Here is a 12,345-nt window from a genome sequence, read left to right on the forward strand (position 1 = left end):
TCTGTAAAACAAACAAAAAAACAACCCAAAAAACGTCTTCCTGGAGGAGACCCCAGGGTACAGTTGGAGAGATGGTATTTCTTTGCTGGCTTGGGAATACCTCAGTTCCCTCTGGAAGAGCTGGAGGTGGTGGCCAGCTCAGACTGCAATCAGGACTGGGAGAAGCACCAGTAACTGGATGTAAAAAAAAATAAAAAAGAAAAAAGAAAAGAAAAGAAAAAAGAAAGAAAGAAAGAAAAAAGAAAGACTGGATATAGCTTCAGTTCTATGTTTGGTAGGCATGTGGTCCTCCACTGACTCCACCTCTGATGCACAGACTCTATAAAAGTGCATTTAAAGTGTTACACTGGCTCAAAAACAGAAAACATATAATATGTATTAAAACAAAAGCCTCTCATTTCAAAGCATCGAAGATACATATAGTGTATACCTCTTCTCTGATGCTAGATGATTTATTAAAGCACCTCTTGGACTGATCACTGAAGCAGATGGTGGTGGCTCTTATCCAAGCCAAGCTATTTTAAAATACCACTTCTCCTCTACTGTTTTGCAAAAACTCCCTGCAGCAATTCCCCCACATGGCTACAAATTTAAACATCATCTCACCCTTGTGGCAAACATGAGAACAACCAAAGCAGCCTTTTGTTTGAAGTAGAAATCATTTACATTGAGAAATCCATGCACAGTTATTCAGGTTGTTCTGGAGTTTGTGGACTTTCAAAGTCCTAAAGCTTGTTCAGAGTCAGAGTCGTGGGAGGGCAGCGGACACAGAAATAAATGAGGTGGAAAAATGCACAATCACAGGCCTGCAGCCAGAGTTAGGCCTCAGTCAAGCAGTCTCTCAAGACTATGACACATGCGTTCAGAAAGTCACAGTGGACTTTAAATAAATCAAACACGGCAATAAATACTAACAAACACCACAATAAAACAGATAAACTGCAGATCGTGTTTACTTCATAAATAAGCAATCTTGTAAACATTATTTTCACTCAGTCTAAGAGATGTTTAAATTTACAGAAAAATCTACACGATGCAATGAACCAAACACTACATGATTTACAACCCTCACCCCGTTTGGCTTTCTGTAACGTCCAAATCATTTATAAAGTTCAAACAGGCTTCCAGCACCTTTTAAATGTATTTTAATTGTTTCTCAGTATGTCTGTTATTCTTTCCAGAGAAAGACGCTCACTTAACTTGAAATCATTCATCATATCCAGTGCACATGAGTCTTTTCCCCCCAAGAAATTTAACAGCAATTCTAAAAATAGCTACAAATGAAGCATAGCCTGCGAGCTAGTTCAGGCAGGCACCCCAAGCTGGATTGCATCACACACACACACGTCTCTATCCTCATGTCGCACACACCTACAATCTGGCAGTCTATTAAAGCTGCAGATTCCCCCATTTCTCCCTGTGATATGTCATTACCCTCCATCACAGCCTGCAGTTTTAACCCCTCCACCGCCCCAGCATCCACCTGGATGCTCCACAGAGACATCTAAATAGGACATGTCAACACAATAAAGAAATGTAACTAGGTCAGAGAGCTTCACTCTTTTCTCTTTCCTCAATTTTTCCTTGATACCAAATATTTGAAAGGAGCACCTTAAAATTTGGTGCATTCATATAAAACGTCTTTAGAAGACAAATCTAGAACATACAAAATAATTAAAAATATACAGCAGGGTTGTAATGACTTGTTTTCAGATGTGTATTATTATTGCATACAAAAATATAACACATCATAGTGTCATCTGTGTATCGTACAGGTATATAACACGACATCACGCAGATATAGAGCTTCACTTAATGCCGAGAGCTTTGTCCATAAAGTCTGCAAATTTCTTTGGCTGTCCAGGCGGGAAGGGCTGCAGTACTGAGAGGTCCATGGTCCTTAGAGTTTCTGTCAGGGTGCTGAAATATTTCATCCAGAGACAAACAGCTGTTACTTCAATCTGACTGATAATTCTCACATGAATCAGCTGCATGTGGGTTCTGTGTAGGAGCACATACCTGCAGGTGCAGTACAACAGGTGGGAGTCTATGTGCAGCTGTCTGGCCAACTCCAGTTGGTGGTTGTCCATCAGTTTGTCATTGACTACGACCAGCAGAGATTTGCCTGCACCGAGAGCCTCCAGACAGCTTCCTGCCCCTGAGGAGGAAGAACAACACTGAGATTCTTACCCAGGGAATACACCGGGAGTGTATCTGTGTGACATCACACCGCTGATAAGTATCTGTTTCATTCTCCGCTGAGATTTTACTCTGCAGAGGGTCTGAAACCTAACTGGATTCTCTGCTGCATTCCTGTATCTCACTTCCTGCGCTTCTCATCAGCTCTGTGCAGGTCAGTGCTGTTGAAGATTGTCAAGACAGTCTCACTGTGTCGATGCTACTATGGAGTAGTTAACTGTAAACTGTCCATGTAGGAAGTTTTCTGTTCCCTGGACTGTGACCTCCTGATCACCCCTTTGTTTTACCCATTTATGTCTTAGTCATGATCCTGTCACAACACTCACTCATTGTCTACCTGACCCTTGATGTTTTACAACTATATACAAACTATACACCCCACTGATTGTTGCCCTCTCCCATCCTCTTGTGCTTCTATATAAACAGTATGTTTGTCAGTAGCTCACTTTACCAACCCACTCTCCTGGTTGGTAAACCCATTTTTAACTGTGACTCATACAAATATACTTTAATAGAGTCCAAGTAGAAAAATAGGGAGCTGGAAATGAACATAATAGGCTCACTTTAATGTTTTTGTTTGTCACTCTTACACTGTACTGTAGCTGCACTTTTATTATTACCATATTTTTAAATCCTTACTTCAGTCTTCTCTACAGTTTATTTTACATTTTCTTCTTAGTTCTCTAAATTAACCACCTGTTTATAATTAAGATAATACAAATAACATTAATAATGGCCCATTAAATATCCCAGGAGGCCTCTCTAGAGAGCCAACAGTACATTAACAAACCACAGACCTGACTCATCCAGACGGAAAACAGCCATCATGAGAGTTATTAATTGCACCTGTGCTTTTCCTTCTCTGACATGTCAAATGTCTTCTGTGTAAATGGGTCTATTGGGAGAGGAAAACAGGACCAAGTAAAAAGACCCAGCAGTGGCTCAAGACTAAGAGGAAAAACCAGCCGATTAAAAGAAGAATTTACTATTTTTAAACCAGACAACCATTTGTCAACACTGATGGCTCCAGCTGCAGTTTTCTGCTCTTGTTTTGTGTGACAGTAAGCTCGGGATGTTTGTCAGTTTTAGACACTAGGTCAGGAGTAAAAATGTGGAAATGAGAAAAAAAAAGTGTCCCATCTGTGGGGATGGGAATGGGATGGGAACCGGTTCTTGTAGAAAACCAGTTCCTAGTAGTCTAATTCCTTGGAAATGTTAGTAAGTGTAATATGTGTAATAATTACTTTATGAGTAACGACTTTGCATGAAAGTAATTTCTTTATTGCTGCTTAGCAATGGTGGTGACTCTCAAAACTGAGCCAATGAGAATCAATAAGGAATCTAATGAATAACTGATATTGATAATGGAATCTGAATCGCTAATTTCTTATCAATTCCCATCCCTACCAGCCTTTTACAGCCATTCTGACACTTTACAGACGGATCTATTTACACAACAGATACACAGTAGTAACTTGTAAAGGAAACAGTCATTTGCAGCTTCAAGTGCCTCTAGAGGCAAAAGGCCTGGTCTTCAGTCATATTTTAAAAGTGTTCAGCTCTGTCTGAAAACTGCTTTGTTATGAATATCCTCCTGTTTGTAACAGCCAACTCCACTCGGAGGCCCACGTACGGCTGCACCATTAATCATCAGTCTTGTGTTTGTACACTGATGAAACATTTCTTTTGCTTTGACTTATGTTTTCTGGGAAGGTCATTTAACACTTAAAAATTATTGCATGCTTTCCTTGTGTTCATTAAACACACGGGGCCCACATCCATATCAGAGCTGCAATGGTTGGTGGATTAACCTTCATTTGGCTGGAGTGGAGTCATGCAGGATCCTGGCTGCATACTTATATGTTGGTGTGATATTTTTAATCAAAAAAATTGTCTTCTTTTTTAAAACCATGAAATATGAAGCGATTTATAAAATATGCATACACTCCATAAAAGCTGTTGCCACTAATTTTCAGTCCAGTTCTTGAGTAATTTGTTCCACCTCAGCCTTTTCTCTCCGTTTCCCCTCCTTATAAATGACTTCCTGACAGCCACCCGTCCACACCGTTTCTAATGAGGCTTCAGTGAACAGTAGATGGACCAGGTGCATCTCTCAGGTCTTTGCCATTTACTCAAACTTTTTTTAAGGACAGAGTGCACACCATGTCGAGGTATGTCAAGTTTTCAAGTAGAACTAAAGAAATGAGAACAAATTATGTTTTTTTGTGACAGGCCGCTAGCAACAATAGTTATGTGTCGACACAACACTGGCTCATCCTGTGAGTCGTTCAAGAAATGCTTGAGTGAGGCTCAAGATTTGCACATTTTCTATCCTAGATTTACTCCTGCTGTGACACGGGGGGCATTGATATTTACACATCATCATAAAGCTGAGCAGCTCTCAACAAACCAACTGTGAGGCTCTGCAAGTTTTTGAATGTGTTTCTTATAAATTTAAATGGAAGCTGAAGTTCCTTTTATGCAAGAATCTCACCTTTTTAATTCCAACACCCATTTAAACCAATTTCAGATGCTTTGGGTTTCTGTAGAGATGTATCCATAGATATAAAAATCTCTTTTCCAGCTAATTGTTTACTCTTATTTTCAACTAGAGATAATAAAAATGAAATAAACTGTCACCATGTGTGGGACGGGAGGGCAACAGCTGTGTAGGATACCTGATCGCCCTACCTGCGTGGCTGATGACGAGATCGGCCTGACTGATGTCCTCTGCTATTGAGTTTTTGAATCGAAAAGCCTCCAGTCTGATGTGCGGACAGCTGTCAGCAGCTGGAAAAACGGAACCTCTTCCAACCTGAAGCACCAAATGCTCATATCCACGAGCCTTTAAAACCTGAGGGAGAAAATAATTGCTTAGTATGAAAGCAGGCACAAATTCACATCAATAATTTACACATTATTGACATTTTTAGAATTCAGAAAGATTTTAGAGGGAATATCTTTCAGTCATATGATATACACATTGTGCAGGTGTGAGCCACCTGCGGCACCTTTTTGAATTAGTTTCCTGAGAACCTTATTCATAACTTGATACCTGCGAGCATCACAGGTTTGGTTTCATATTTCCTTTTGTCTGCACACAGACAGTCCCATATGTCATTATATCACCACAGTGCAGTGTTTTAACCTCTAACACAACTTAAAGGCTGTGAATACAGGATTTGTTATTATTATTATACAAATTTTCCTATAATTACTTTATCTACATAATGGTACATGTTGTAGTTCAGGTTTAATTGATAAATATTTGCTCATCCTGTTTAATGGCAGCTAATTTTCCATCAAGCTCAAGAACAGCGCTTCACTTGTTCCATATTTTGTCACATTATAGTTATATTTCTTCAATATTGTTAGAAAATTAATAAGACACAATGATTACTGTGGTGCTGAAGGGAGATTTTTAAAAAAAGAAATCAAACAAAATGCAAATTTACAGCTCTAACAGATTTGGTGAAGAGAAATATTTATTGTTCAGTATTTTATTTTGCACACATGAATGAAATTCTACTCTTATTAATACTGTTATTTTAAATGTTGTTAGGTACACCTTTTCAACTGCTCATTAGATAAATATCCAATCTGCCAATCACATGGTAGCAACTGGTGTTGACCATGTTTCCGTGCCTGAATACATGGTCAAGACAACCTGCTGAAGTTCAAATTGAGCATCAGATAAAGGAAGAAAAGTGACTTAACTGACTTGAAAGTGGCCTTGTTGTTAGTCTCAGTATTTGAGCAACTCGTCTGATCTACTGTGATAATCTTACAAAACCATAAGATAATGGTTAAAAAACAAACAAACAAACAAAACCCCCCAGAAAATATTAAGTGAACGTCTGGGTGAAAATGCCTTGTAGATGCCAGAGGTTAGAGGAAAATAGCCAGGCTGCTTTAAGATCATAAGAAGGCATCAGTAACTCAAATAACCACTTGTTACAATCAAGGTATGCAGATGAGCATCTTTGAACACATAACAGATGGGCAGCAGAAGAGCACACCGGGTGCCACTCCCGTCAGCTAAGAACAGGCAGCTGTGACTAAAATTCACATGAGCTCACCAACGGTGGAAAACAGATGACCGGAAAATGTTGCCTGGTCTGATTAGTCTTGATTTCTGCTTGAACATTCAAACAATAGGATCATGAAAGCATGGCTCCATGCTGCCTTTGGCGTAATGGTGTTGTTGACATTTCTTTGCATTCTTAGTGCCAAATGATTATCATTTAAAGTCTAAGAGTATTATTTCTGACTATATCTTTCATTTTATGACCACAGTGTACCATCTTCTGATGCTTACTTCCAACAGGATGTAACACCGTGTTAAAAAGCTCACCTCATCCTCAGCCTGGTTTCCTGAACAAGACAACGAGTCACCAAATCTAAATCAAATGGAGCACGTCATGGATGTGCACCAGCTATGTGATGCCATCATGTTAATATGGACAAAACTATGTGAGGAATGTTTTCAGCACCTTGTTATATGTTATAAATGAATGTTATAAAGATTTAAGACAGTTTTGCAGACAAAAGGGAGTCCAAACCAGTCATTGCAAGGTATACCTAATAAATTGACCGGTGAATACATGTACAGATGGCCAGAGATAACTTCCACTTGATTTTTAAACATAAAACTGGGAGGTTGTCCGCACAATAACAGAGCACATTTAGCCCACTTATATCGGTCACAGATAAAAGTATTCCTGCATAAAAATAATAGAGAGCTCATAGATTTTAAAAGCTCTCCGGCCTATGCCCTGCTGATTTCAGTGCACACTATTCACCTCTTCAATAACTCCTCAGGTAACTTTCCTCACCTGAGTGGCCTCAGAGGAAGTGATGCTCTCAATCAGCTCGTCGAAGCTCGTGGTGCCGACAGTTACAAACACCGTCTTCATGTCTGCTCAGCGAAATTGCCCGGGTTTAATAAATTTACGCACTTAAGTTTTCATCTCATCCACATCATCGTCATGCAGCAGCAGACCTGACAGCTACTTCCGCTTCACAGCCGATGGCGTCACAGCCATGACGTACAACGCGTCATGGCGCCACCTATAGGACCGGAGGTGTTTCTGCGAGGGGTACTGTGTGTATGTGTGAGCTGCAGCATGGAAAAATACCAGTTTACTGCTTATGCAGGAAGGTGTCGATTCAGTGACAGGAATGTTAAACAAGAGCAGGGTAATATGAATGAAAAAATATTAATAATTCCAGGAATCGTTTGGTTTTTCAACATATTTTTCACCATGAAACACAAACATAATGTCCCATGTTTATTATTAATACTAATAATATTGATTATGATGAGGACAATGGTATAATCAGACTACATTCCAGCATTTTTCAGGGTATTGTAATAAAAAAATATTATGTCATAAGGAATCCAGAGACCAGATAATGGTGACAAAGACAACAATATAAAAGGGAGTAAGAAAAAATGTATTTGTAAAGCACATAAATACATGTGCTTTAACTGACCCAAGGACACCTATACACACAGAGGAATGTAATTTCATTAAGAAAGTAAAAAGTTGACACAGAATACAGAACAAAAGAGACACATAGAGACAACAATAACCAGAGGACAGTATGGTGACATGTAGAGTTACAGATATTATAACAAATGAGCGAAAATGTGGGGTTTTAGCCCAGACTTAAAAGCAGAGTTGAAGGATGCTCGACACAAATGTGGAGCAGCGACTGCAAAGACTGTCAGCTCTTTGTTTCACCTTGGAACATATTCATGAGATCTTGGCTTGTGGATCTGACAGACCTGGGAGCTGAATGAAAATGAAAAAGAAGGTAATATAAGCTGGGCTTGTTTATTAAGAGCCCTAAATACAATCAGTGTGATATTAAAGTGAATTTTTAAATAGACAGACAGCCAGTGCAGCGAGGCCAGGACTGGAGTGATGTGCTCACATTTTAAAGAGTTACATTAATTCAGATGTGAAGTAATAAAGGCATGGACGACTGTTTCCAGATCATTTAAAGAAGGAAAGATTTGAGTTTGCTAATGGTTTTTAACTGGTAGCAGCTATTTTTTGACAACGGAACAAATTTGTTTGTCAAAGATAAGCCCCGGATGAAAAATAATACCCAGGTCTTTTCCATGTGACTTTAAATATGGGATGAGGTTACCTAAATTGCTGTCAAAAGCACTCCTAGATTTGGAAGGACCAAAGATGATAGCCTCAGTTTTGTCACTGTTTAACTGGAGGAAGTTAATTATCATCCAGCCTTTAATATCTTCACGACAGTCCAGTAAGAGCTGGCTTGTAGTTCTGGTTTAAATGATAACGTGTTGGGTTGTTACCAGGTGAACTCTGGCTGGAAGGCTGAGTCATTTGTTTTTGTTTCAGCTGTGTTTTTCCTATGACAGGTCAAAGGGGTTGTTGTGAAATCTGATTAAACATCAGTGCAAACGGATTAAGCACCAGCTGGCCACACCTGAACAAGCTCCTGAAAGCTCAGCACACACTCACTTTTCATTGTGTAGCATCATAATGAATGAAGGACTGGTAGCTGCAGGCACACCTGGACTACTAATGATGAAAAGCTGCTGTCCATTTACTTCACTGTGGCTTTACAGTGAGCCCTGCCAGGTCTCTTTCACAGACATGGCACCAACAACACGGCTGGGCTCAAAGCTGTCCATGCTGCAACGACAACCATCAAATTCTCATACAGTACTGTATATTTCCACTTCAGTGGGCCAATTCCTGTAAATATGTTGTACTTTTTATGGGACATTGTAGGACAAATAGTCAAATTTACGTGACAGGAATCATGTTTATTGGTTAAAAATAACACAAAGACGTATGAATATACAGGTTTTGTTCATAAATAACTCCACTTGGTCACTTGAAGGGGCCATTCGAGCGGCCTTTACTTCACTCTCGACAGATCTTCTCCACGTCTGTTTGGGTCTCCCCACTTTCCTTTTTCCTTGTGGGTTCCCCTAACCCAGACCTTCCCAAAGTGTGGGGCCCGCCCCCTAGGGGGGGCGCAGAGCCATTGCGGGGGGGGGGCGCAGTATGAAAAGCGAAAAAACAAAACAAAAACAAAAACAAAACAATGCTTGGACACTGCTAGCACGGGGCGCCCACACAAACGCAAAGCAGGAGATGAAGCATCGCTGAATATGTTTCCAAACCAACTTCGTTCTAAGCCAAAGACTAGAAAATATGGTGAAGCATATCTTCCCTTTGGTTTCACCTGCACAAGTGCCAAGGTAGGTCTCCCCTGCATAATTGGTTTTCCCTGTGTCGGGAGCACACGCTGGGCTCTCCAAATCACGGACAAACAGTATCCCACAGCTGTTTGTTTTTGAACCCATTTTGCACAGAGAGGCATGTTTTGAAAAATGTATTGATAGCAATGTTGAACATTATTACACAGGAAAAAAACAACTACATGTAAAATAATCACACCGTGAGGCCTCTGCCTTTCTAAATGGAGGGACAGTAACTGCGTGTATATGTAAGCGTGTAAAAACTGAAGATAGTCAGATTAACAGTAACAGTATTTTGTCTCTATCTGCCATTCAATTCATCTCATGTAAACAAAACGTGGCGCACAGCGTGACGTGAAAAGGCACATACCATGACGAACTCTGTATTCCTCGTCCACACGTAAACGCAAAAAAGGAGTTTTAAAAAATCTCCGTTTTCGGTGATTCGAAACGCCGTTTACGTGTGGACGAAACAGCTGCGTTTTCAAAAATACCCGTGTAGGTCTGGACGTAGGGTAAAAGAGTTAGTAGTGTATTTTATTACTACCTGTAATTTATTGCAGATTACTCGTATTTGCTTAATTGTTTACTAAATGTTTGAGGTGTGAAATAAACCGCAATGGAGCAAAATATGGGTGTGTGTCGTTGGAGGATGTGTTTGTGCGTGTGCGTGCGCGCGTGCACGCGTGAGAAAGGGGGGGGGGGGCGAACATTTTTCTTGTAAAACAAAGGGGGGCCCAGCAAAAAAAGTTTGGGAACCACTGCCCTAACCCTTGTGACGTTGTCGAAAGGTTTTTTGAATTTTGTGGCCTATCCAGCCCCATTTTCTCTTCTTGATGTCTTGACCAACTGGGTTCTGTCTGGTTCTCTTCCACAGGTCTGTGTTCGAGATCTTCTCAGGCCATCTGATGTTGAGGATGTGTCACAAGCACTTGTTGATGAAGATCTGTATCTTGCTGGCAATGGTGTTGGTCACCCGCCACGTCTCGGACCCATACAGGAGGACTGCTTTCACATTGGTGTTGAAGATGCGGATCTTGCTGCGCTGAGATAAGGCTTTGGAGTTCCAGATGGGTCGCAGGATGTTAAATGCAAGCCTTGCTTTGTTGAGCCAGCTCCTAACGTCTTCATCTGCGCTGCCATCACTGTTGACTACGCTTCCTAGGTAGACGACGCGGTCGGTTCCCACTAAGTCTTCTCCCTGTAGCTGCAGTGTATGTTTTTGTCGGTTGTTCAGCCACATCACCTCTGTTTTTCTGACGTTAATCTTCAGGACGGTCTTTTCTGCCTCTTCAGCAAGCCGGGTAAGCTTGGACTGTGCATGTTGCTGCTTATGGGACAGAAGGCTGACGTCGTCTGCAAAATCCAGGTCCTCCAGCTGTTTGGTGAAGATCCACTGGATACCGGTATTGCTGCCCTCTGTGGTTCCTCTCATGATCCAGTCCATGACGATCAGGAAGCTCGTCGGTGACCGCATGCAGCCTTGCCTCACTCTTGTCCAATGCCTCCTGCAGTCTCTCCAAGATGATTCTGGTCAACACCTTGCTGGGGATGGACAGCAGCATAATTCCTCGCCAGTTGCCAAACTGGGATAGATTGCCTTTCTTTGGGAGCTTCACCAGGTACCCAAGCTTCCAGTCAGAAGGCACTTGCTCCTGTTCCCATATCTTCACTAAGAGAGGATGTAGCATCTCCACTGCTGCTGCCATGTCTGCCTTGAGAGCTTCTGGAAGGATGCCGTCAGGCCCTGGTGCCTTTCCATTTTTCAAGGACTTGATGGCTTTGGTGATCTCTGCCTTGGTTGGTGGATTGTAGTTACATGGACATTTTAATTGACAAAAAAGGTGGGCATGGGGGGTCACGAAGCCTCAGAAAAGCAGAAAAGAAGTATAATGACATAGGAAGAGCATTCATGCTTTGAATAATTTGCTCACAAACATTCACCAAGTTATGAGTAGGCTGACATAAACCAAAACATCACTGACATTAAAAACCAGTGCCAGCGACAATTTATGCCAAGTAGGCTCTCCTGCAATGTAAAGCATCAAAGTGTGGGCGGCCTGTGGTGTAAAGACTTCCTGTACCTGGGGCATGCAGGTGTAGAGCAGCAAATGTGGTGACAAAGCTCTGCAGAGGCATCAGGGCACCAGCATACAGTGACGAGCAGCAGCATCAAGGAGCTGAAGGTCAAGAGACATCCAGGAGTCCACACTTTGAGGTCTCATGTGTGCTGCATAAATCGTGCTGTATTTAGTGACCTAAAAGTTTATGGTTTTTGCTAAAGTTTTCTGTGAAGCTAAACAACCACAAAATCCTCTCCCGCCTCAGTCAGTGTTTCACTTTCACCTTCTCACAGGCAATATCAAATCGTCTAAGAAATGTGCTGGGGGGGGTTTTCTCATCCCGTCTTGTTCCTTTCACCTATCAAACCCTTACTATTACCCCATAATCTTGAACATTTAGTACACCTAACCTATCTCCAGCTGGTTCACAACACAGCCCTTCATTCATTTTAAAGGTTTGTTAATTACACACAAAGCCCTACATGATCTATTGAGACGTTATGCCAGCACTCGAACCTCTCTAAACATCTGCTCAGGACCTTTTTAACCAATTCATGCTTCTTTTAAATCCAGAAGCAATAACACTTTTCAGGTCGCAGCACCTAAACTTCAGACTCTTTTCTTCCATGATGCACTTGCATCTGCAAATCTGTCAGATGTGGGTGGATAGACGAAAATTCTGATTTAGATGGTCGCAGTTGAACTTGTTTCTCATTCGGTGAATTTAAAAGACTCACTTTGTTTGTGGTAATCATGTTTTCATATAAGATGACACACTCCTGTTCCCTGTAGGCTGATGTGGTGTTTTTTGCTGTACTCACAGTGCAGATT

General features: G+C 41.2%; 1 protein-coding gene and 1 pseudogene across 2 annotated transcripts; both read right to left on the reverse strand.

The window, feature by feature from the left end:
• Positions 1-663: 663 nt before the first annotated feature.
• Positions 664-7,225, reverse strand: zgc:92907 (uncharacterized protein LOC436733 homolog). Of its 2 annotated transcripts, none has more exons than XM_063486318.1 (4): positions 7,002-7,110; positions 4,891-5,053; positions 2,020-2,158; positions 664-1,920 (listed from the first exon to the last, which is right to left on the reverse strand). In XM_063486318.1, the coding sequence occupies exons 3-4, from the start codon at positions 2,088-2,090 to the stop codon at positions 1,809-1,811; spliced, it is 183 nt and encodes a 60-aa protein (XP_063342388.1). In that variant the 5' UTR covers positions 2,091-2,158; positions 4,891-5,053; positions 7,002-7,110; the 3' UTR covers positions 664-1,808. The 2 variants fall into 2 exon arrangements, with proteins under 2 accessions (XP_063342388.1, XP_063342378.1); XM_063486308.1 differs by having other exon boundaries at positions 671-1,920; positions 7,035-7,225.
• On the reverse strand, positions 7,209-11,590 carry LOC134634106 (uncharacterized; annotated as a pseudogene).
• Between the last annotated feature and the right edge of the window lie 755 nt (positions 11,591-12,345).

Source organism: Pelmatolapia mariae, linkage group LG2 (genome assembly GCF_036321145.2).
Source record: "Pelmatolapia mariae isolate MD_Pm_ZW linkage group LG2, Pm_UMD_F_2, whole genome shotgun sequence".
Taxonomy (NCBI): Eukaryota; Metazoa; Chordata; class Actinopteri; order Cichliformes; family Cichlidae; genus Pelmatolapia; species Pelmatolapia mariae.